The following is a 21,932-nucleotide window of genomic DNA, read 5'->3' as shown; positions in this document are numbered from 1 at the left end:
ACATAATAGTTTTATAGTCATATCTGTGATATTCGAGGTGGTTTTTTAAAACATTTATCTTGATGTACTGTAGAATTATTACTTGTGTTTTGTCACGATATGGCTGAAAAATTGGAGATGTGACTTTAAATCTTAATTCACTCACTCACTCACTCTGTAATGGGACGTGATGTAGCCTAGTCACGCGGAAGACCATTCTGCGATTCTTACCTGAAGAAAGTTTTCTGTGATGCTTGATATATCATATCCTATTTTGTAGTCTTGTCTTGCTACCAACTCGGCCATGTTGGAAAATGGTGGATTGTGTCTTTCCACAACAAATATGGCCATGATAGTCCCACAGTAGACAGCTGAGATAATGGCTGTGAACATCCACCATCCAGCGGCCAGGATCCGCTCCGAATCATGTGATGATGTAACGGTTGATCCTGTATGTAAAACGTTACATATAAAACTCGTCCACACCGTAAAAGTCACTATCCGGGAGAAAACAGCCTTAATCATTACAATAACCATTAATTCGTACCGATGAGTTTTCTTTAATCCATAGATGATGTAATTTGGGAAAGACGTTTTAAAGATTGAACATTGAACAATTGACCATATATTAAATTCTATCAAATAACTTGTATACACTTTATTACTGCAAATTTCATACAGAAAATCAAATACAGACCTGTACAAAAAGTATTCGGACACTTGACGTAATTTCCATAGACTCTCATGTTATTTCAGTGTAGCAGAAATAATTTTCATGAAGTGAGTTTAGGATAGATCTTTGTAAAATTTGACAGGCAAATTTGAAATCATCTCTGCTCTGCGCACATAATTTCGGTTCAGTTTTCCGACCACTATTTAACTAATGACATCACATTTATCAACTTGCGTATGGTTCCCCAATGCACAATCCCACAGGACGCCATGTTAAAGGAGTTCAAGGCACTGTACATACCTTGATTAAATTGTTGCCATTCGATAAATAAGCAACGGAAAATTAAACAGAAATTATATGATTGTAGGTAAGATGATTCCTCACAAACGTGCAAAATTTTACTTGGATCTTACGAAATTTAAATTCATGGACATTATTTATGCTACACTAAATTAACAAGTCAGTCTATGGAAATTATGTCAAGCGTCCGAATACTTTTTGCACGGGTCTGTACCTCGAATCCTTCAGTAAATGACTTCTCGCCATATTATAGGTACATACATAATACTGGAAACAGGAATATTTCAAGCCAAAGGTTCTGAAAAATATTTTCTCACCCTGCTTCAGAGTGGCTCCCAGAATTTCAGATGCTGTAGCTGCAGCAGTCTCCATTATCCATGCCACAGTTAGACTCTTATTGTTATTGAATTCATACTTATAGTGGGTTATTCTTATAGCGGACAAGAAGATTATACATGTGATCAGAGACACACCAAATGAAACAAAAACGTGAAGTTGGAACGGCCGGAGAAGGATCAGCAGATGGTCCCTGTCCTCGTCCTCTTTCTTGTACATGATCACTTGTTTGGTTTCCCCGATCGGAGGCAGGATGTAATCAGCAGCTGAAGCACGGTCACTGTGGATATTTAGGATGTCCGATGCCAAGTCAGCCTCCTACAACAATCACAGAGAGATTAAAAATCTATCATTACCAGATTGTTGATATTAATTCTTTAATGTTATTCACACTGTTAGTGATTGCCAGAACACCCTGTATACAACCTGCAGAAACATCCTGCTGTGTGCAGTTTTTTTATGAGAACACCCTGCTGAACACAATTTAGGATAACCCAGGAACACCACGCAGGAACCCACAGGAAAATCCTGTATGGTCAATCTGCAGGAACAGCCTGCTGGAACATCCTGTAGAAACAACCTGATAGAGCACCCTGCAGAAGGGCCCTGTTAAAATACTATGCAGAAACACACTGCAGGAACATACTTCACGGAACACCCCCAAGGAACACTCTGTAGAAACACTCTACAGGAAATCCCCGTGGAATTTAATTTATCCTCTCCAGGTCGGTAATTTGCTACTATCTGCCACTAATTACCCTTCTCTGCAGCATCCCAAACACGCCTGTCCACGAACCATTAACGTCTTTGCCCCATTCATCTTCTCTCGGCGGTATAATCCTGAAACTAATAAAAACGTCTTATGTTTTGTGATATTTAACAATTCAATGAAAATGAATAAACCCTTGTTACAACAGTCTAGGAGAATAAGTAACATACTTTGAGCAAAAAAGTACCGCTAATTGTTTTAAACAATAACACACCGAGACCCAGATGAAGGTGGTTAACTTTATGTTTTACTGAATTCTTGTGGTCCGCCAAAGGCTTCTTTCTAATAGGACTGTTCGGCTTGTAACTTGTAAGATAGTTTTGCCCTATTTATGTGACAGATGCTCTTTGTACAACACGTTCTTCAATATCAATCAATAAATGGGACTAAACCAAACAAAAGTACAAGAATCTGTACTTTACAAAGAAAGTACAATCCTAAATATATAATATGTTACATTGCAGGACCACTTTCTAAATGGGATTGTGTATTCAATCATAATCTCACCTGAAGTTCATAGCTTCAGCCAGCATGTTCAGTACACGAAAAGAAAACCCGAATAACCTCCGCTTGTTCACTTCTATGTCACCAAAGCCATAGTTGTTTTCCTGTAAGTGCGAGCGACAGAAACATTCGCATCATAAATGCCTGATGCATCGTGACTAAAGGACGCATAGCAACATGTTATCAAAAATTGTGTTGCTGGGGTTCAAGGGGACTTACGAAGTGTTTGACACAATTCCAGGTATATGGCGGCTATCTGTGAACTAAGTAGGGTCCCGAGTATTTAGCGACTGACATCATGGGCATCTTGGAATACGATGACATGTATCAAGCCAAGAACACCACACGATCCTGTTAGTTGTCTCATTTGGAAATAGGTTATCAACATGAATTGCATGTAAACGGAAAGGCTTGGTCAACAGGGGCAACCCTGCCTTAATTACCCTGCACTTAATTACCAGCACATCACAGAAGGCTTTAGTCGCATCATATAAAACTATGGACTCTAACTAAGAATATATATATATATGTGATAATAAACAGTTCGTAAAAACACATTTTATGTACTATGAAAATAGATTATGCTACCTTCATGACGGCAGTAAATTGGCGTCCATTATACCCAAACTTCACGTTAGGGAACACGTCCGTAGGATTTCTTACTGTTTCATTGCAAAGAGCCACATCCATGAAAGCGCGTCCATCAGGGTAGAACATCAGTGTCCACATCCTTGATTTTGTATAATTCACCTGGTATCAAGAAGCTATGCATTAGTTTAACATTGACTTATTTAACTGTTTGAGATTCCAGAGGAACCCTTCTGTTAAGTAACACCAGAGAGTCTGTGCCAGCTGACTTACGGCTTGTATCGTGACCTATGAGATATTATGATATTTATTTATGATATTTATTTAGCGTACATATCCACGTAACTAGTACATGCTAGGGGCGCGGTTGGCGAGCCGGTTAGCGGCAGGCTAGTGATCCAGAGAGCTTGGGGTGTCAGGATCGAGCCCACCTGTGACCGGGTGTAAACACCTGGGAGTCAACTTTGTGTGCAGACTCTTTCAGGGTTGTCACAACCCCTAGTGTACAGTACACAACCCTGTGCACTTTAAAGAACCCACGAATCCGTTTGTAGATGACCAGATTGTGGCCACATGAATACGTGCAAACGCCTAGTTGCGGGTACAGCAACGTGCAGTAAACTTGGACAAAGTACTTGGACTATGTGTTTCAGTCCCCCAGCTGTGAATGGGTACCTCATTAGGATGAGAAAGCTGACAAGTGTGAAACTCGGTGCGCCCAGTGGCTGTAAGAGTTATATGATCCCCTAGGGAGGTCAGATTGATAATACGATGTGACGTTGAGATTGACATCCAGTGATCGAGGGAAATACCATCATATCAACCTATGACGTTTAGTGGTATTGTGCCAAAGTCAGAAGCTCTCGTTGGTTGAGGTATGATGACTTACAATACAGCAAATCACACAATAACAAATCGTACTACCCATTCATGTTACCTACAATGGGACACCAGGGAAAATTGTGCCAAGGATCCTACTGGTGTTGAGTTTGACATAACTATGAAATTATTAATTGTTGACAACATTCCATATCTTGACGGTATGGTCTACCAGACGTGCAATAGCTTACCTGACATGAAGGAAGTTCCAGCAATGCCAAATTCTCCGCCTGGACGTTGCTGTCCAAGAGTACGGGTAAGTCATTTGATGTCCCGACAACCAACACCCTTGAGACGTGACACCAGTCAACCGAAGAGTTGGATCTTGTTCCACAGATGCGAGACTTGTACATTAAAAATAAATCAGTTATCAACGTGATACGTCTTACAGTGACATTGAATAGGTGACGTGTTTGGGGTCAAACTGTTAAATCAGTCTCGATGCTGTGAAAGTGTTTACCACGAAGGGCCCCAACGTTGAAGATGTACCTGATATCTTTCAGAGTAGAAGTGAAATGTGTGTTTCAAAATGAATAGGGGAGTAAACACATTTTGTTAACAAAAGTCTACACCGGTACATTCCCGGATTGATCAAATAAATTGGTTGAAGTCACTTATCAATAAATGCCACACATAAGTTCTGTATTTCAGCTAAAAAAAAAAAATTCTGTCGAATCCATACATCAGTGCAATGGACTCGTGACTTGAATCTAAATCCTACAGAAAGTCCCATTCCCTTTTTGGACTGGATTTCAAAACTAAGTGCAAAGACAACGCTGACAACGTTATGGGTGCACTTATTGTACCACAAAGTTTACCTGTTTAAAAGTTAAACCATAGGTATGTCACACGTTGAAAACGTTTTTCTTCTTAACGGAGCATATGAATGTATGACGTACCAGTTGACGTAAAACTGAAACAGTCTTAGTGACGTCACAGAACAGAAGCATATCGAAGCGAGGCTGTACACGTTTCTCCACATCTCTCAGGATTGTCAACAGGTGTTGTTCGGTGAACGAACTGAGGTCATAGTCAACACTGGAAATACCTGAAGTTTCCAACGAGCTGGTAAAATGTATGTCTGAAACAAGTTAGAAAACTAAGTATGTGATCACTTAATTAGATATGTAGTAACTTCTAGAATGTTTAACCTTTAAAACACACACACACACACACACACACACACACACACACACACACACACACACACACACACACAATAAATAAAAATAAATAAAAATAAATAAATCCCAAATTCCCCAGTAAATGACAAATTCCAAAAGCTCAACATTCGCCTCTTGTAGTTGACACTAAACGATCATGGCAGCCTTATTTCAACTTGAAATACCTATTCATTTAACTGAGACAGAAACGTTCCTCTTACTATTACTAAAGTTTCAGCTGTTGTGAAAGATTCTAGACTAATATATTTTGAAAACTCCAAGGACTTTTTGAATATATCAAATAAAGGAGTTAACAGGTTGTTTATTTTGGTTCACACTGCAACGGGAAACATGTAATACCACGCCCGTAAACGTAATATTGACATGCATATGTCACTGTCAGGTCACGTGACAGTAGTGACTATCATGTAGTACATGTACTACTATGAATAGCTCTTCAGTGTGCTTCGCCGGGTGGCCCTCGAGGACTAAAAACCTTATGATTGCTTTGTACTCAAACTTATCCATTTCTGGCGTTCCAGTAGGGGCATATGTAGTTCACGTGACCCGAAACTACCTACAAGTGCATGTCAATATTATGTTGATGTGAATGATATAAACCATTCTTCATAATAGTTATTTTTATTATGCACATATCGCAAGTAGTTTAGGCTCAAAACGTTTTGATAGCCCCTCAAACGTAAGATTCCGACAAGATTATAATGTCAAATTAGATGCATATATTTATTAAAAAGAACACAAAAACATGGATGATGTAAAATCATAAATAGAATTCGTCAATCGTGTTTTCTAATATGGGAAATATCAACCTCGTCACATTGATCGGTTTTTGCCTCACTCAAGACCCTCATTCTCTTCACGAGAATTCTGCGATAACACCAAGCGTTTGTGAATGTATTACATAGGTAACTGCCCAGCACCCATTACTCAGCAAATTGCAAAAAAAGGATAACAGCCAGCAGGAGGAAGAGTGAACAGAGAAGGTCAAGGCCATAGCAAGGAATATTATGAAGTAAACATGCGACATGCTGTGCTAATTCCTCTGAGTGTCTTGTAGATACTTTCTGGAATGACTTAAAATGGCATGTAATGTGAAACTCAATTGAATAGTTTAATTGTCTTTCAGTGAAAATGTAATACACACGTTCTGACAAGTATAAACAACCGGGCCCTGCTACCCTCTCTGGATAGGGGCTCGTGGAGATCCTGGATGATCATGAACATGATGGAACTAAACAACTGGAAAATCGATCTAATCCCTTTTGTCCTGCAATTTTGCAAGGAGACTGTCATCACTATCGGAGCCTAGGTCCAAGTAGAACACAGAACATGGCTCAGATACGATATGTTTACAAACACCACAATACTGCTGAAACAAATACCTGCTCATGTTATAGTCACAATTATACAATTGACTCTTCCTTTAGCACATACTTCTTACTGATAGGGAAAGGGTTTTATCGCTTCTGTTCTCACTTGTGAAATGTCGATGACATGAACTGAATCCACTCATATCATTCGCAAACAATTATGTCGACATGAGCAAGGAACAGGTGTGCAGCAGAGGGATGCCAATTAGTTGCATGATCACTATTTCACTATCACAATACGATATTAACATAGAATACACAAATACCCAGAAGTTCAAATATTACTCCAACTGGAATAGATTCTCGTGCCTTTTATACGAACCAAACATATGGTCATATTTCACAATATCGACGAGCAGTGATGCAGCACAGACTCAACTAACTCCATCATGCTAGATGCTTCTATGTCGATTCGCTATTAGGAAGGACAGAGAACACCACATATGTGAATGAACAGAATTGTTCAACAAATACGCTCTGAACTTGGACGTGATCAAAATACCATTTCATTTGAAGCGTCTATTTGACTGTTTTAACATTATATATATGTACATGGACATTACTAGGCATGATGTTATGGATCCGATATTCAATATATTTACAGAGCCCTTTGTGATATTGATTTGTTGTATTTACAGTTTTAAATGAATTTACGAAGCACTCTAAAATGTCTTTGATGAGTGAAAGCGTAATGGTGCCCCAGACTAGACAATGTTAAACATCTGCGTAGATGATACTGACATGTGATACACTTCTATATTGATGTACATAAACTATCAGATTCTTTTTCTCAATTCATGCCTACACATATTCCATTTGGCATAAATGGCAGAATCATAAAATAGATCTAAAATCTAAAATATTTTTGAACAAAAGTGACCTGTTTATGCATTATACCACTGGTATTTGCATATTTATACAATGCGTGTACAATACGTGGGACAGATAGTACAGGTAGTACCAAAATGTGATCATTCTTATTTTAGTATCTAACCAGCTCACCATAGATCTCTGAAAGTGGTGTGTTATTGTTTGTGGATGTGGAAATTATTGTGTCGTTTTTATTTTTTAACTGTAAACATACAGATCCCAATAGCAGACCTTTTAAGGTACCATGATCCATGACATACAGATGAATATCCAGAATGATGTCCAAAACACTCGTGAACTTACAATTTAAAACAGAATTGTATCTAAATTGTATCATGTACTAATGAGTCTGTTCATCTACACAAATTCTTTACCGCATAGCCTATTTATCTACAAACTTAATGTTCGGCCAGGAGATGGTGAGGTATCGACATATTTTCGACAGATAAAAAAACCCGTTCACATGAGGTTCCCATCGCAACGATTAGATTTAATCGATGATTACTTTCTTTGATTGTTTAATGATACAAACATATTGATGCTGCTACAGACGTGTAGAGCCCTCCCTGCTTTATAGATATCCCTCACTCGGTATTCAGGGTCGCGTTTCTGTCTTCTTTAATACTTAAAATGTAATATTTGCAGTAAAGTGGTAGCAACGTTCATTTTTTCTAACATCACTCATACACCTAGGCTTTGTGTAAGGATATCTCTATGACATATAGTTTAGCATTACACTCACTCACTCAGTCACTCACTTAGGGCGGTAGGGTAGCCTAGTGGTTAAAGCGTTCGCTCATCAGGCTGAAGACCCGGGTTCGATTCCCCATATGGTACAATTTGTGAGTTCCAATTTTGGAATTGCTGTGCTAGTGTTGGAATGTTGTTAAAAGCGGCGCAATACTCACTCACCCACTCACTCGTTCAGTCGCTGACCCACTCACTCACCTACCCAACCACTCACTCGTCGGCGACCTGGTATTTCTGGTGCATATTTTGAATTCTATGTACTGACCTTTAGCTGACATTAAGCTGTTGACAAATCACCCAATTGATTGATCCTGTCCGATTCATTCCCATGATTTGCTTATGCATATCAATATTGATTTGGGCTTAGCTGGCAAAAGTTATGCTAACACGAACTGACACAAGCTGACGATTAATTGCTTGACAAATACAGTTTTTCTTGCACATGTGTTTTTCATGTCACCTAGCGTGAACAGTAATGTGCGTGGGTATCGTACAGATGTGTTTGTGTTTGCAAGCGTGAAAGACACATTGGACCCTTCTAAATCATATTCAACTGTATACTATTTTTACATACATACACGCACGAACGCACGCACATGCACACGCGAGCGCACACATATATACATGGGTACATACAGAGATACATACATACATACATACGCACGCACGCACGCACGCACGTACGCACGCGCACACACACACATACACACATACATACATACATCCATACTAGTATTATGAGAGTGTACATGTGTTTTCTGTAAGTTGTAATATCACATTAGTCACAAAGTTTAAATTTTTGGACAGATAACATAATTAAATCACACAATACTTACACCTCATCGAAGCTAAGACAAACCTTAGCCAGCTAATGCCGAAGTAAAAACAAATGCCGAGTACAATCTTACAATAAACCCTCGCAATACTTTTAGCATCAAAATAAACTAACTAATCATATGCGTTTCCATTTCACAGCAATAATCCATTGACAAATCACATTGTGTTTGTGCTTAATGCGCATTAGCATGGGCATATTTAAACTGTGGCACCAAGAAAAACGTTCTTAAACGTTAATTAAGCACCCCCTGGTAATGATTTTTACATTCCAATGCAAGAAGACATTCAAAACATGGACTATATAACTGAATGGACATTTGTATATCTATTTTTAAAATGACCACAACCAGAAAAATACTGCATTATCTACATGGAATAGGTAATGTGCATGCTGAGATAGGTAAGGGTGGATCTACCTCAAGAATGAGACAAAACCCAGTTTGCTAAAAAATAAGTTGTGGTAATTTAGTATGAAAATGCAGTGTCTTACATTGCCACATCAATTCGTGGGATTCGTACCTGTCTACAGTTAGTTGCTGAAACTCGCAAAGATCTTGATCATGTAAAACAAGAACCTTCACTTCAATGAAAGCAGCAGTAGCACCAACATAGCGCTCTGCTGTCACCGAGGACAATCAAATAAACCTATTTCTGTCAAACCAAGGTAAAACAAGGAAGAAAAGACTGAACCTTTACAAAACAATATTAGCTTCAAAACTCGAATTAAGGCCAAGTAGCTATTGTTGAAATTCAAGACGTTCAAGATATTAAGTGGCTACAATTCCGCAATTTGCAGTTTTGAGTGTCCTGGGCTCCCTAGAAACATATGAATGTGGGTTGGAATCCTTGTTCATCTGATCAGGTTTCTGGGTTGACCACAAAATACTCCAACCCGTGGGTTACGACAAAGCGGAGAACATCTGAGACCTGTCTCGCCTCGGCCCTTCCCCGACATCATGCTAACGTACCGTGTCATAACTGGTACTGTTTAAAAAGCGTCGATGAACTCAGCTCACTAATTCACTCACGCGATTTTCAAACTCACCTAGATAAAGATCATGAAAAACGGACTTCAAGTTCAATGAAAGCAGCAGCTGCACCAACATAGTGCTGTGAAATTTAGGTGGTTGGTAACTGTTCTTGAGTGGATACTGAATTCTTTACTTGCCCCGGAACATTCAGTATTAACAGGTGCCCTGCATGGTCAGATAGTCAGATGGGAAAAGGTGCATCTACTTCGTAAACGAGACATGACACGGTCACTGGGTATGAACATCTAGTGTCTAACATCGTTCATAGAATTACAGAAACTCAACACAGTCACGTAATTTTCAAACTCACCTAGATCATGATCATGAAAAACAAGAACGGACTTCCAGTTCAATGAAAGCAGCAGCTGCACCAACATATCCTGCTGTCTCTGACGCAGGCTTGACTGAACTGATGTACAGTTATATAATACTAGGAACCTAGTCAAACCATTTCCGATTTCACCTGCTACTCTATTTGCTTTCTTTCAATTTATCTGCTGAAAATGTGTTTGGTTTGCTGTCAATATTCTGATAGGCCATATGGCAATACTGAGGTGCTATACTATCCAAAGTCACATACACATAATTAGTCAACACTAACGTACCTGTATGAAGTTCTAGGCACACAGGGTATCTGAAAGATACAAATATCCAAAATCGATAAATGCGAGAGAGAGAGAAGTTTGTTCTGCGTATGACACAGCATAAATAGGTCTGTGATAAAAAGTGTTAGGTTGCCCATCATGTTTGCAGCTTAACGTCGCTGGACGATCTAAAGTAGCAGAAGTGCTGTTTGAGGTAGCAAAGGTATTCCTGTATCCAAGAGCACTATTTTTACACTTGTTTGGTATCAATAAAAATACTATGGCCTGACATACTAAGGTTGGGCCGACATTTTGTTTGAATGGCTTCTTTATTATGTTAATTATTTCAGTGATATCCGTCTCGTAAGTTTGCAATGGCAAGTCAAACTTAACGTGTAAACCCCGAGGTCGTATGGCACACGTCGATACTGGGAATCGGGCATCAGTTGATTGGTGCGCTGGTACAATATTGACCTTTTTAGTGATCTCCCTTATGTGTCCCACGTTATTGGGGGACTTATCGGAAAACACCAGCTCTTGTGCTGGTTTCCTGCACTATTTCCTTGAAATAAGAGAGTTGGACGGGTCTCTACCCAAATATGTTCCGCCCTGGCAAAAACTGGACATTCTTGAGTTCACTGTTTGTTCGTTGAATAACGCCGAACTCCGCGATATTCCAGCAGGGTCTGTAAATATTCGATCTACACAGTTGGATTATGATGACAAACCTGACCATCGGATCCCTTTAGTCGCCTCTGATCATGACAAGCATGGGTTACTGAAGACCAATTCTAACCCGGCTTTTCACGGGTTGTGAGTGACTTAATAGCACATTCTAGTGTGCATTGTTGCTGTTCATTGATCTTCCATACTTTGCGTGTTTAACATCAACTATTTGTATATTTCGGGCATGCCTCTAAAGACAGTCTGGACCAGAAAATACAGCGCTGTACATGATGTTTCTCGATCGCAATTGGGAAAGGATGACATGCATGATACGTTCTAATCAACTGACTAAATTTTGTGACGTCATATCCAATATGAAAGAGGTTATGACGTCACAATGTGATGATGTCATATCTGTGATAGAAAAAGATGGACTTCAGCAAGGAGAACCTTCGCTTCTATGTTTTCATGAGATCGCAGTTTTCTGAAGATGCGACCAAAATCCATCTAGATTTGGTTAATGTGTCTGGGGACCAAGCTCCATCATATAGGACATTGCTAGGTGGTTGAGATATTTTAATCATGGGAAGACCTCACTTCATGATGAACACCGCTCAGGACATCCAACATCAGTTATGAACGAGGTGGAAATGACAGTTGTCCAGAAATGCATTGATGAAGATCCACATTCAACTGTGCGTGAAATTAGTTCATCATTGGACATATCACTTGGCACCACCCACTCAATCCTTCATGACCATTTGAAGTTCAGGAAGATTTGTGCTCGTTGGGCACCTCCTGTGCTGACCCCTGAACAGAAACAACGAAGGCTTCAGTGTGCTCACTGTATATTAAATAAGTTTGAATCAAATGGACCAAAGTGGCTCACAGACATTGTCACTGGTGACGAGACTTGGATCTACTTTTATGGTATCCCTAACAAGCGTTCTAACATGATGTGGATGGGTAAGGAAAATCAGCGTCCAGTGGTGGCCAAGCCAGGATTTCAGAGCAGGAAGAGACTTTTTTCCATTTTTTCAACTACGAAGGGCCATATATATCCTACCTGTGAAGAGTACTGCAACACTTACTACTGCAACACTGTCCTCCCCAAGATGGTTGAAGCTATGGAAAAGAAGCGACCTGAGACGGGACCAAGTCGCGTCCTGCTCCACCATCACAATGCGAGTCCCCACAAGACAAAGGCTGTTATGGAGTATATAGACAACCAAGGAATGACCCTTGTGCCTCATCCTCCTTATAGTCCAGGGTGGTGGGGTAGCCTAGTGATTAAAGCGTTGGCTCGTCACGCCGAAGACCCGGGTTTCGATTCCCCACATCAGCTTAATTTAAGCTATTTTATACATTGAGTGGTTTGCACGCTCAGCTTAAACATAAATAACAATTTTTATAGCAGTTTTATGCTTGTCAGAATATGTTTCACTGATGTTAAAAATCCAGTCGAGAGGCAGACGCCATTTTGTTTGCATGTCATATAGCCGGTAGCGATCTTTAACATAAAATATAATGATATTTTGTACATTTAACATGGCGGTAAGATAAATACGTTGTATGCTCCTCCCTCGGGTAATACCGGCTCGTGTGACACTGCTACAAGAGGCGTGAATCAGACTGTATTACCCTCGAGAGAAGCATACAACTTACAATGTGGCCCAGCATCGATCACTGCTATGACTTTATGACATGTGGCCCAGCATCGATCATTGCTATGACATGAAGCTCACTGGTATCTCTTATGGAATGAAAATACGCAAATGAACTTTTGATACGCAAGGACATTCTTAAACGGATAGTTCTGGTTTATCAGAATCCGGTGATGACTGGACCTCAACACACCGGCAGATGCAAGCTGACTTCTTTATCATTAGCAATATTTTATGAACAATATTGCTTTCAAATTGTCCAAGCACAAAAATCGTCCACGTTAAGTCGGCAAATGAGACGTCGGTAATATTTGAGTTTATCGAAAATTACTTTGACTGATCGATGCTTCTATAGAGGGTTTGGCTCTAGGATCCGCTTTATCTAATTCCTGGCAGAGCATAATTCAAGACAACCTCCAGATTGCACGACAAGACGTTATGGAATCATGTGCCATCTTCATTTTTCATTTAAAATGTCATATTTGTCAATCAAAATATCAATAATACCACATAACTTTACATATCTCTGTACTTGTAATGAAGTGGAAAATGATCATACATCCACATGTACGCGATAAGAGATCAATATGTCATGACAAAAATATGTCATAAGCTATGATATTCCAAATAATCTAGCGATCTCTATATCAATAGATGTTTTTGTACGCCTAGAGGAAGTGTTCCAGCTTTGTGTACTTTTTGTATTCATATTATTTTTATCATGGTTTAAATATCAAACATCTTCATGCATCATGGATTGGTGTTCAAAGTTGCATTAACCCAAACTCCCCAATTTATTGTAGACACATACAAGAAACACCCTGAGCCATGCCAGTGCCTAGTAACTGTGAGCAACCAAAGCGTATCGAGGTGGGGTCATGACTTCCTCCTCGTTCTCACAGTTGCAGGCATGCTTGCTGCATTTCAGCAGGAGCTGGTATTGATAACTGTCTATTAAAAACGAAATGTCAGGAATCACGCCTTAGCAATGGAGCTGATTTTTCGAGCATTCTTATTGTCAAGAGAGAACAGGCACATTGACAAATGCATGAGAATATTCAAAGATTGAACATGCGTGAGTGCGTTTATTGTACTTTTAGCAGTTTTGAAACAATAACATTTAGGAAGCATAGGAAATGAGCTTCAGACATTGTACTCATCGGGAATCGAACCCTGGACTTCATCGTGTTGAACGAACGCTGTAACCACAAGGCTACCCACCACCCTGATTGTACTGGAAACGTGTTATGGCGTTTAAAGTGTTAAGAACAGTCACGTTGACATATGCATGAGAATATGCAAAGGTTGTACAAGCGTGAATGAGTTTATGCTGCTTTTAACAGTTTCACGGCAATAACATGTAGGAGACATAGGCAACGTCACATCGACAATATCTCAACCATATCGTGACGAAAACAATTTGTACAATAAAAAATGAAAACATTTTGAAGAGTATAACCTGTCGAAGAGTGACAGTAAAATATTAGAGTATCACAGATATGCCAAAAGAGGCGTAAAACTAAACTCACTAACTCATACTATCATTATTGTTTTTATATTTCTGTCTTAAAAAACGTTCCACAAGTCGTAAGCATTAATATGCACACTTTGTAATTGTTAGCTTAAGGACTTATATTCCTGTGCCTAGATTTCCGAAGCTCTCTTAGCGCTAAGATAGTCGTAAGTGCCATACATTAACATTAACTTAGCGCCAAGAGAGCTTCAAAGATCTAGGCCCTGGAACCAATCTTATCTTCCTTCACATGTGTCCGCCTGGACAATAGTTCAGATGACAAAAAACAATCGCTGAAAAGGATTTTGAAGAGTAATATTTAAAAGACATGCAACATAAACACTGTAGTTGCATTTTGTACAAGCATTCGCAAATGAATAATGCAAAATTATTCAAAAGAATTTTTTTTATAGAATCTTACAGCAAGAGTTATATTTATTCAATACTGTATCATAATATAAATTTCAAAAGCAGAAGACGCGGACAATACATAGATTGTCTTTCACTGAATGTAAACAGACGTTTTCCTTTTATGTTTGCTGCACAAGAAATAAAAAACAAACATTTAAAGTTCACTTTGTTGATGTCACCACCATGTCCTTGGTGGTAACAAAAATAGATTAGCCGTATCTCGCCAAGTAAGGACCTGGCCCAGGTCTCAGCCACATTTCTAACTAACTGAAAGGTTTTGATGTGAGCCAATTCTGAAACAAGGATATGACTGCAGGCAAGCCCATTTATCAATGAGAGGGTTTCTGTTTCGTTTTGTACCAAACAATCTCTGTCAACAGCATCAACAGATTACTTATCAGTCCAGCTCCAGCAGCAAAGAAGATAATCTGGATCTTGATCAGTCACAGGGGTTTAGGGTAGTCCAACACTGGATATCCGTCATCTTCAGTGGACGCAAACCATTCTTGATAGGTACGCTGCAGGATGCCACTGTTGCTCAGAAGGTACATGCTTATGAGGACAACATATCATCGTTATTAGTTTAGAATGTTACAAAAATCGTACAATGGACTGACGCTGAACAAATAATCGTTACTAGCATACAATATGACCAGGGTGTCGAACATATTCGAATCTGTTCTAATCATATTCAAATACTTTCCCAAGTGGCGTGATAACTAAACTCAAAGTAGCTCACTTTTTAAGATATACAGTTCGCTCTACCACCATGTATAGTGTAATAAAATACACTTTCGCCCTGAACTATTATAGTTAAGGGCGAAAGTGTGCTTTATTACACTATACTTGGTGGCAGAAAGAGAGAACTGTATTTCTTTTCTAAGATGCCAAATTTAATACCTCTAAGGATAATTACGATTACTTTAAGGCAGAACACAAACGACTATGTCGGTGACCTAAATTTAAAATCCTCGCACAGGGCTAACTGGCGCGCTGTTCTATTGATGTGTCTGCCCCCCTACGTTAAGACGAACGTTACCAGAAAAAAACAAATGATAACAGTTTGATGACGGTTTACGTTCGGATTAAATATCTTCTCTGAATTATTTTAATTACATCTGTCATTAACGTAAACCATATGGGGCAATATGAACGTCGCATTTCTACTACCAACGTAAGTTTAGATCAGTACATCCAGATGAAGCTGAGTAGTCAAGCGACATTCCACGATTGCATTGTGGGAATGTAAACATTGCGAACGTTACCGTGTCGCTGAAAACTTGTGAGTCGAATGGACACATGTTAACCGTTCTAAAACATAAACGTAATGTTTCCAACAGTGATGTTAGCTGCGTAAAGCAACTGCAAACCAAGAAACGGGATGCAACGGAGTAGTTTACTGTAGGAGGCCGTACGAGACGATGACAACTGACATGCATCGTGACATCGCTTACAGTGTGACGTAATGTAAAATGGTTCGAGGGGGCACACTAGAATGGCGCAGTGACGGGATAGCGTCATTCAATTGTTACGTCATCAAAAAACTATACCTGTATTGCCTGATAATGTATTTCTTTCTATTGTTCTAACCGCAAGGCATCTTAGAAACTAGTATATGCATAACATCGCTCAACTGGTTCCAGCAAGAGTTATCACTTGGGTGATAGGAAATATTGATCAATCGAACTTCATCGCAATGCTTTACAGACCCATGTCACATGGTCAGTTATTATGACGTCTCTGTAAAATGATACCTCTAACCTCTCTGTCGCTGATGCTGGTTAGGTATTCTTTATAAACACAGGATACCTTTAATTGTTGTTTGAAAAAATGATTGTAAAAATGATTTTACAAAAGAAATTAGAATCCTCTCAATTGTTTATCAATTAAATTTGGAGGTCTCTGTATAATGGCATCTCTAACCCCCTGTCGCTGAACCTGGTTTGGTATTCTTCATAAACACTGGTAACTGGTAATTGCTGTTTACAAATTGACAAGATTGAAAACATGATTTTGGGCAAAAATTAGAACCCCCTCAATTGTACATCAATTAAATCTGATGTCAGAAGATACTTTGGTGAGATTATCTAAGCATTAATACTTTCCTGAAATATCAGTTTTCCCCTGACCCTTTGTTTTACAAACGCGGTACATCTACGCAATCATACCTTTTTGGGAAATCCTTTTTGAAGGGAGAAAACTTTGGGAGAAGGAAGGCCGTAAAAGAACTTTCAAATGTGGTGTCAATCATTTTTAGTTTGCAGTTGGTATGGCGTATGGCAGAAAGAAACGTGCCTCCTAAAAAGGCGTATTTTCCGTCCCATACTTTTTGCAGGTGCTTGGTTGTGTTGCTGCTCAGTACATCAGGATCTCTGGTGGATAAGTCTCGAACTCTTTGTCTCATTGCCATGACATCTGACTTCTTTGAAACCTGAAATTAATAGTAGAGTGCATTTACACGACAAAACTGTAACTAACACTATAAAAATGCATTGGTATTATTACCTATCAAGATTTGTATTTCCAAACAGAGTCTTCATGATTTACTTTACCTGAAGAAGGTGTTCAAGGATGCTTGATGAGTCGTAGCCGGTTTTGTAGTCCTCCCTGTCTGCCAACTCAGCCTTGTTGGAAAATGGAGGCTTTTCTATTTTACAGCAAATATCGCCATGGTCCCACAGTAGACAGCATAGATAACTGTTGTGAACATCCACCATCCTGCTACTAGGACTAATGATCTGATGACCTAACAATTGACTCTGTGTTTAGAATGTTACATGTAAAGCACCTTTCCTATCACAGCCCCTGCGATTTCGGATGGAGTGGATTATTTTGGTATTTTTTTCAAAGCACCGAGCGATTTCCTTTTTTAAGCATTTTGTTGTTGTTGTTTTTAAAGACAGTGCAACATGTTAATAATTCTTTCTTAATGTACAAATCCATTTATATGAAGATTCAACTTGGATTTGTGTTTTTCGTATTCATATCGACCCCCTGAAGTATGTTCAGCATTCATTGTACCAATATATCACGTGTCAAAAGATTTGTGTATTTCGTATTAATATCGACCCACTGAAGTATGTTCAGTATTCATTGTACCAATATATCACGTGTCAAAATGTTTATAATGATCATGATTTGATTAAATTAACAGAAATAAGAGTGGAGGGAGAAACCCAGTTAAATCTGGGTTCGATTCTGTCACAATACGAGATGAATAAGGCAAAGGCGGAAATGAAATAAATGAAATTTATTACAAAAATTATATATATTATATATATATATATATATATAAGCATGCCAAGGCTCACGTCTGCACAACGTCATTAGGCCATTGGGATGGTCCGTAGGGGGATGTCTCAACAAGTTGTAATGGAAAACAAAAGAATTTCCCCCAAATCACCCCCCAAATCACCCTTCATTCATACTCCATTCATCACCAACCATAATCATAGCACACAATCACTTCTATACATACACTCTACACGGAAAAAAACCAAAACCCAGTAGAACAATACATTTGTCTAATGCAACTATTTTACATTGTACAAAGTGTATACCACGTGTATCAAACACGGAATGGGACTGAATGTTCACTGATGATAAAGTTCAATTATAGTTGTAGCTCTTGTCACATTACATCAGGTCATGACGACCTCAGTCTCTCCCACGGTCAACCGTCCTGACGATGTATTCGCTGGTCAGTCAAATGAGGAGGCAACACAAACGCCACTTTTTTACAGGTCGAGGCCATCATACCGACCTGCCTCTTACACACAAGGCGAGGTAATCACACAGATACTCCTCTTGCAAGGTCCGGCACAGGTCCCGGGCACTATACAAATATCATATAACATTTGATACTTAGCATTCAATGTACAACGAGTTTTACGAACTCAGAATGATAGCATACATCATTCAACGTACTAAGAGCATTACATACTCAGAATGATATTATACTTTACAGGATGAATATCACAGCGGCTATTACATTTCACTTAGAACAACTTTTACGTTATTCCACATACAGGCAAGTAAATGTGTTGATTAAACATCTAATTACGACATTGTTTCGCAATGTAATACATATGACTGGATACAGCAAATAATTTACTTGCTACTCAATCGTGAGAAGTGACATTTTAGTATATTTATTGCTCAACATTTGATGATTGACAAAATGAAAACATAATCATCATTTAACAAATACCCATATTTACATAGCTCTACAATAATAATTACAAAACAACATGATAAACATAAATATCCAATAACACAAATTCTACCCACGGCCAAGAAAGACCAGCCATCTTGCAAATACAGCCATCCCTCATCAGACAACTTTCATGACTGCACTCACCAACCCTTGATGCCTAATATAATCAAACTCACACCTTGCATGCATTTCTTGCCATACTTAGACCCTTCATACCCACCTTGCATGCTTTATACACATTCCCACACCTTGGCACTCACCTACTACAGTCCAACCACACTATAACCACAAGTCATACAGTTAAACCAAATTGCCATGGGATCTTGACCAGATTCCAAAGCCTGGTACAGTGTGTGAAGCCCATTTGTAGTTAGCCGTGTGTTGCTTCAATTTTGGGAAAACGATACATCACACTCACAAATATGTTGGATCTTTCTTAGGGATGATATATACATACCTATACATGAAAATAGCTATTGGATACAAAAGGTGCTCACGATCTTAGTTTTGAAATATTTTATCACCTTGTTTTAAAGTGGTCTTCACAAATTTCAAATGTTGTAGAAGTTGTGGCCTGTATTGTCCAGTCGGCAGTGGGACACACGTTTCTGATGGGATATTCGGGTGAACACTCTTGAAGTTTGAAGTCACATGAGAATTCATCAGGCCTTTACCACAGAGTAATCTTTTAGAGAGACAGGAATAAGGCGATGTATGTGATCACTCGATACAGCAAAGCATTATAAAGACTTGAGGTTCAAACGGCGGAGAAGAATCAACAGATTGTCTTCTGTTAGCATCCTGCTCTTTCTTGTATAAGGTCATTTGTTTGCTTTCAGCCTACTGAGGGGCAGGATGTAATCAGACACTGTTGAACGATTAGTATGGATAGTTAGCATGTCCGATGCAAAGGTCAGCCTCCCTGCAATAAATACATGTTGCACAGGCTATAATGAACGCACCATAATTATTGAACTTGATCATTACAGGTTCTACTCCAATGGTATTATCAATAGTTACATAAAGAGCTTGTCCTGATATGAGTTTCCAAATTTGAAGAAATAAGGACAAACGCTAACTGGGAGTACAACCGTTGTAGTGGACGGAGTTGTAAAACTAAGGACATCGTTGATGCATCGTTAAGCAATACTCACTCACCCGCCGCCTGCAGAAAACCAAACACAAAGTCGATCATCATCTAAAATCAACTGATCATTATCGGAACCTGTTGCCTCATACAAGCAACAAGCAAGGGAAAAGGGCATCAGCTGCCGCAATCATACCCTTCTCTGCAGCATACCAAAGATTCCTGTCCAATAACCATTAATGTTCTTGCCCCAATCATCTTCTCTTGGTGGTATGAGCCTGTAACTTTTAAATAAGACTCTATTCTTATATTTCGGGAGAATGACTGACATGCTCGAAGAAGTGATGGAATCGGAATGTTAAAATACATGTGTAAACGGTATTTTAATTTTCTTGTTAAAATGTAATCAATACTGAGATTTCAGTGATATCAAGAGGACTTGCATGAGTTACAAGAATTATCAACTACCGCGAAAACAAACTCTGTTTGTTTAACGCCGCACTGTTCCAGCTGAATGACGGCGGTCTGTAAGCAATCTAATTTGAACCAGACAATCCAGTGATCAACCACATGAGCAGTTGGGATACGATGACATGTGAGAAAAAAGTCAATGAGCCTGGCCACCCTATCCCGTTAGTCGCCTCTTACGACAAGCATGGGTTGCTGAAGACCATTTCTCCCGGGATCTTCACGGGTTGCTTAATTTATGACTGTTCATACATGCGGTGTTTGTTTCCAGTGAATAAGTTCACCTGAAGTTCATCGCTTCAGCCAGCAGGTTCAGTACATGGTAAGGAAACACAAACACCTTCCGCTTGCTCACTTCAAGGTAGCCATAGCCAAAGTCGTTGGTCTGTAAGTACATATGACAGCCACATTAACATACCAAATCAGTACCATTTAGGATCAGATTACAAATATTGACCAGGGGTGGAAAACCATGCATCTCATTTCAGCATTTACATATTATTATAAAATTGCACCTACTGGTAACTGCAGAAAGTGAGTGTAAAAGAACGCATGATTTAATTGATAATGCCAAGAAAAGTAAATTGCATCTCTTAATACATTTCTCCTTTTCTAGACTGAAGCATTGCACAAAAGGGAAAAAAAATAATGACAATTTCTGCTTAATTACCAATATAGGGCTGACATTTTTCATTCACGTCTGTGAAAGCCCGTCCAATGGGGTGAGACATTAGAGTCCACATCCTTGCCCTTGTGAACAGCCCCTCCTATCAAACATTCATAAAGAGTTTAACACTGGCTTAGTCATGATGATAACTCATTGCAATTCCAAGACAAGCATCTTTACATGTGATCTGAGTGATTCTATGACTCATGCAATCAAACAAGACTTCATAAAACTCAATGGTCTGAATTATATTTTGTATTGGAAACGTCAGCTTTTGTGTAGATAACAAAATCTGCATAGACTTTACATAGATTATTCAAACTGATCCGAATGTCTGACTAGAGTACATGCATCTGAATTGAGATACCAACAAAGCCCCTTTATCCTCTTTGACTTCACTGATTCAGTGTCAGTCAATGATTTTATTTCAGTATTAAAGTCTCAGGCGCCCGTACAGTTAATATATAATGACGGTATTTGTAACATGAGTGCAACGGCAAATATTTCCAGTTGTGAAGATCGGAGATTCATTGCATCTGTAATGTGATTTAACATTTAAAGCTGACTTACATTAGGATTATCATCA

At 39.0% G+C, this 21,932-nt stretch overlaps 1 protein-coding gene across 1 annotated transcript in view; it reads right to left on the bottom strand.

The window, feature by feature from the left end:
* Positions 1–21,064, bottom strand: part of LOC124264984 (glutamate receptor ionotropic, kainate 2-like) — a gene marked incomplete at its 5' end in the record, with an annotated part of 28,109 nt that extends 7,045 nt beyond the window's left edge. The window contains 6 exons of the mRNA XM_046699764.1: positions 211–428; positions 1,270–1,606; positions 17,235–17,339; positions 17,461–17,532; positions 20,283–20,289; positions 20,964–21,064. Coding sequence (XP_046555720.1) covers positions 211–428; positions 1,270–1,606; positions 17,235–17,339; positions 17,461–17,532; positions 20,283–20,289; positions 20,964–21,064 — 840 coding nt within the window. The remainder of the gene's footprint in view (positions 1–210; positions 429–1,269; positions 1,607–17,234; positions 17,340–17,460; positions 17,533–20,282; positions 20,290–20,963) is intronic.
* Positions 21,065–21,932: the final 868 nt, after the last annotated feature.

This window comes from Haliotis rubra, unplaced genomic scaffold (genome assembly GCF_003918875.1).
Source record: "Haliotis rubra isolate DU_JTF1 unplaced genomic scaffold, ASM391887v1 Scf954, whole genome shotgun sequence".
In the NCBI taxonomy this organism is placed as follows: Eukaryota; Metazoa; Mollusca; class Gastropoda; order Lepetellida; family Haliotidae; genus Haliotis; species Haliotis rubra.
Note: the sequence above shows the minus strand (reverse complement) of the source record. Positions and strands in the feature narration are given on the sequence as shown.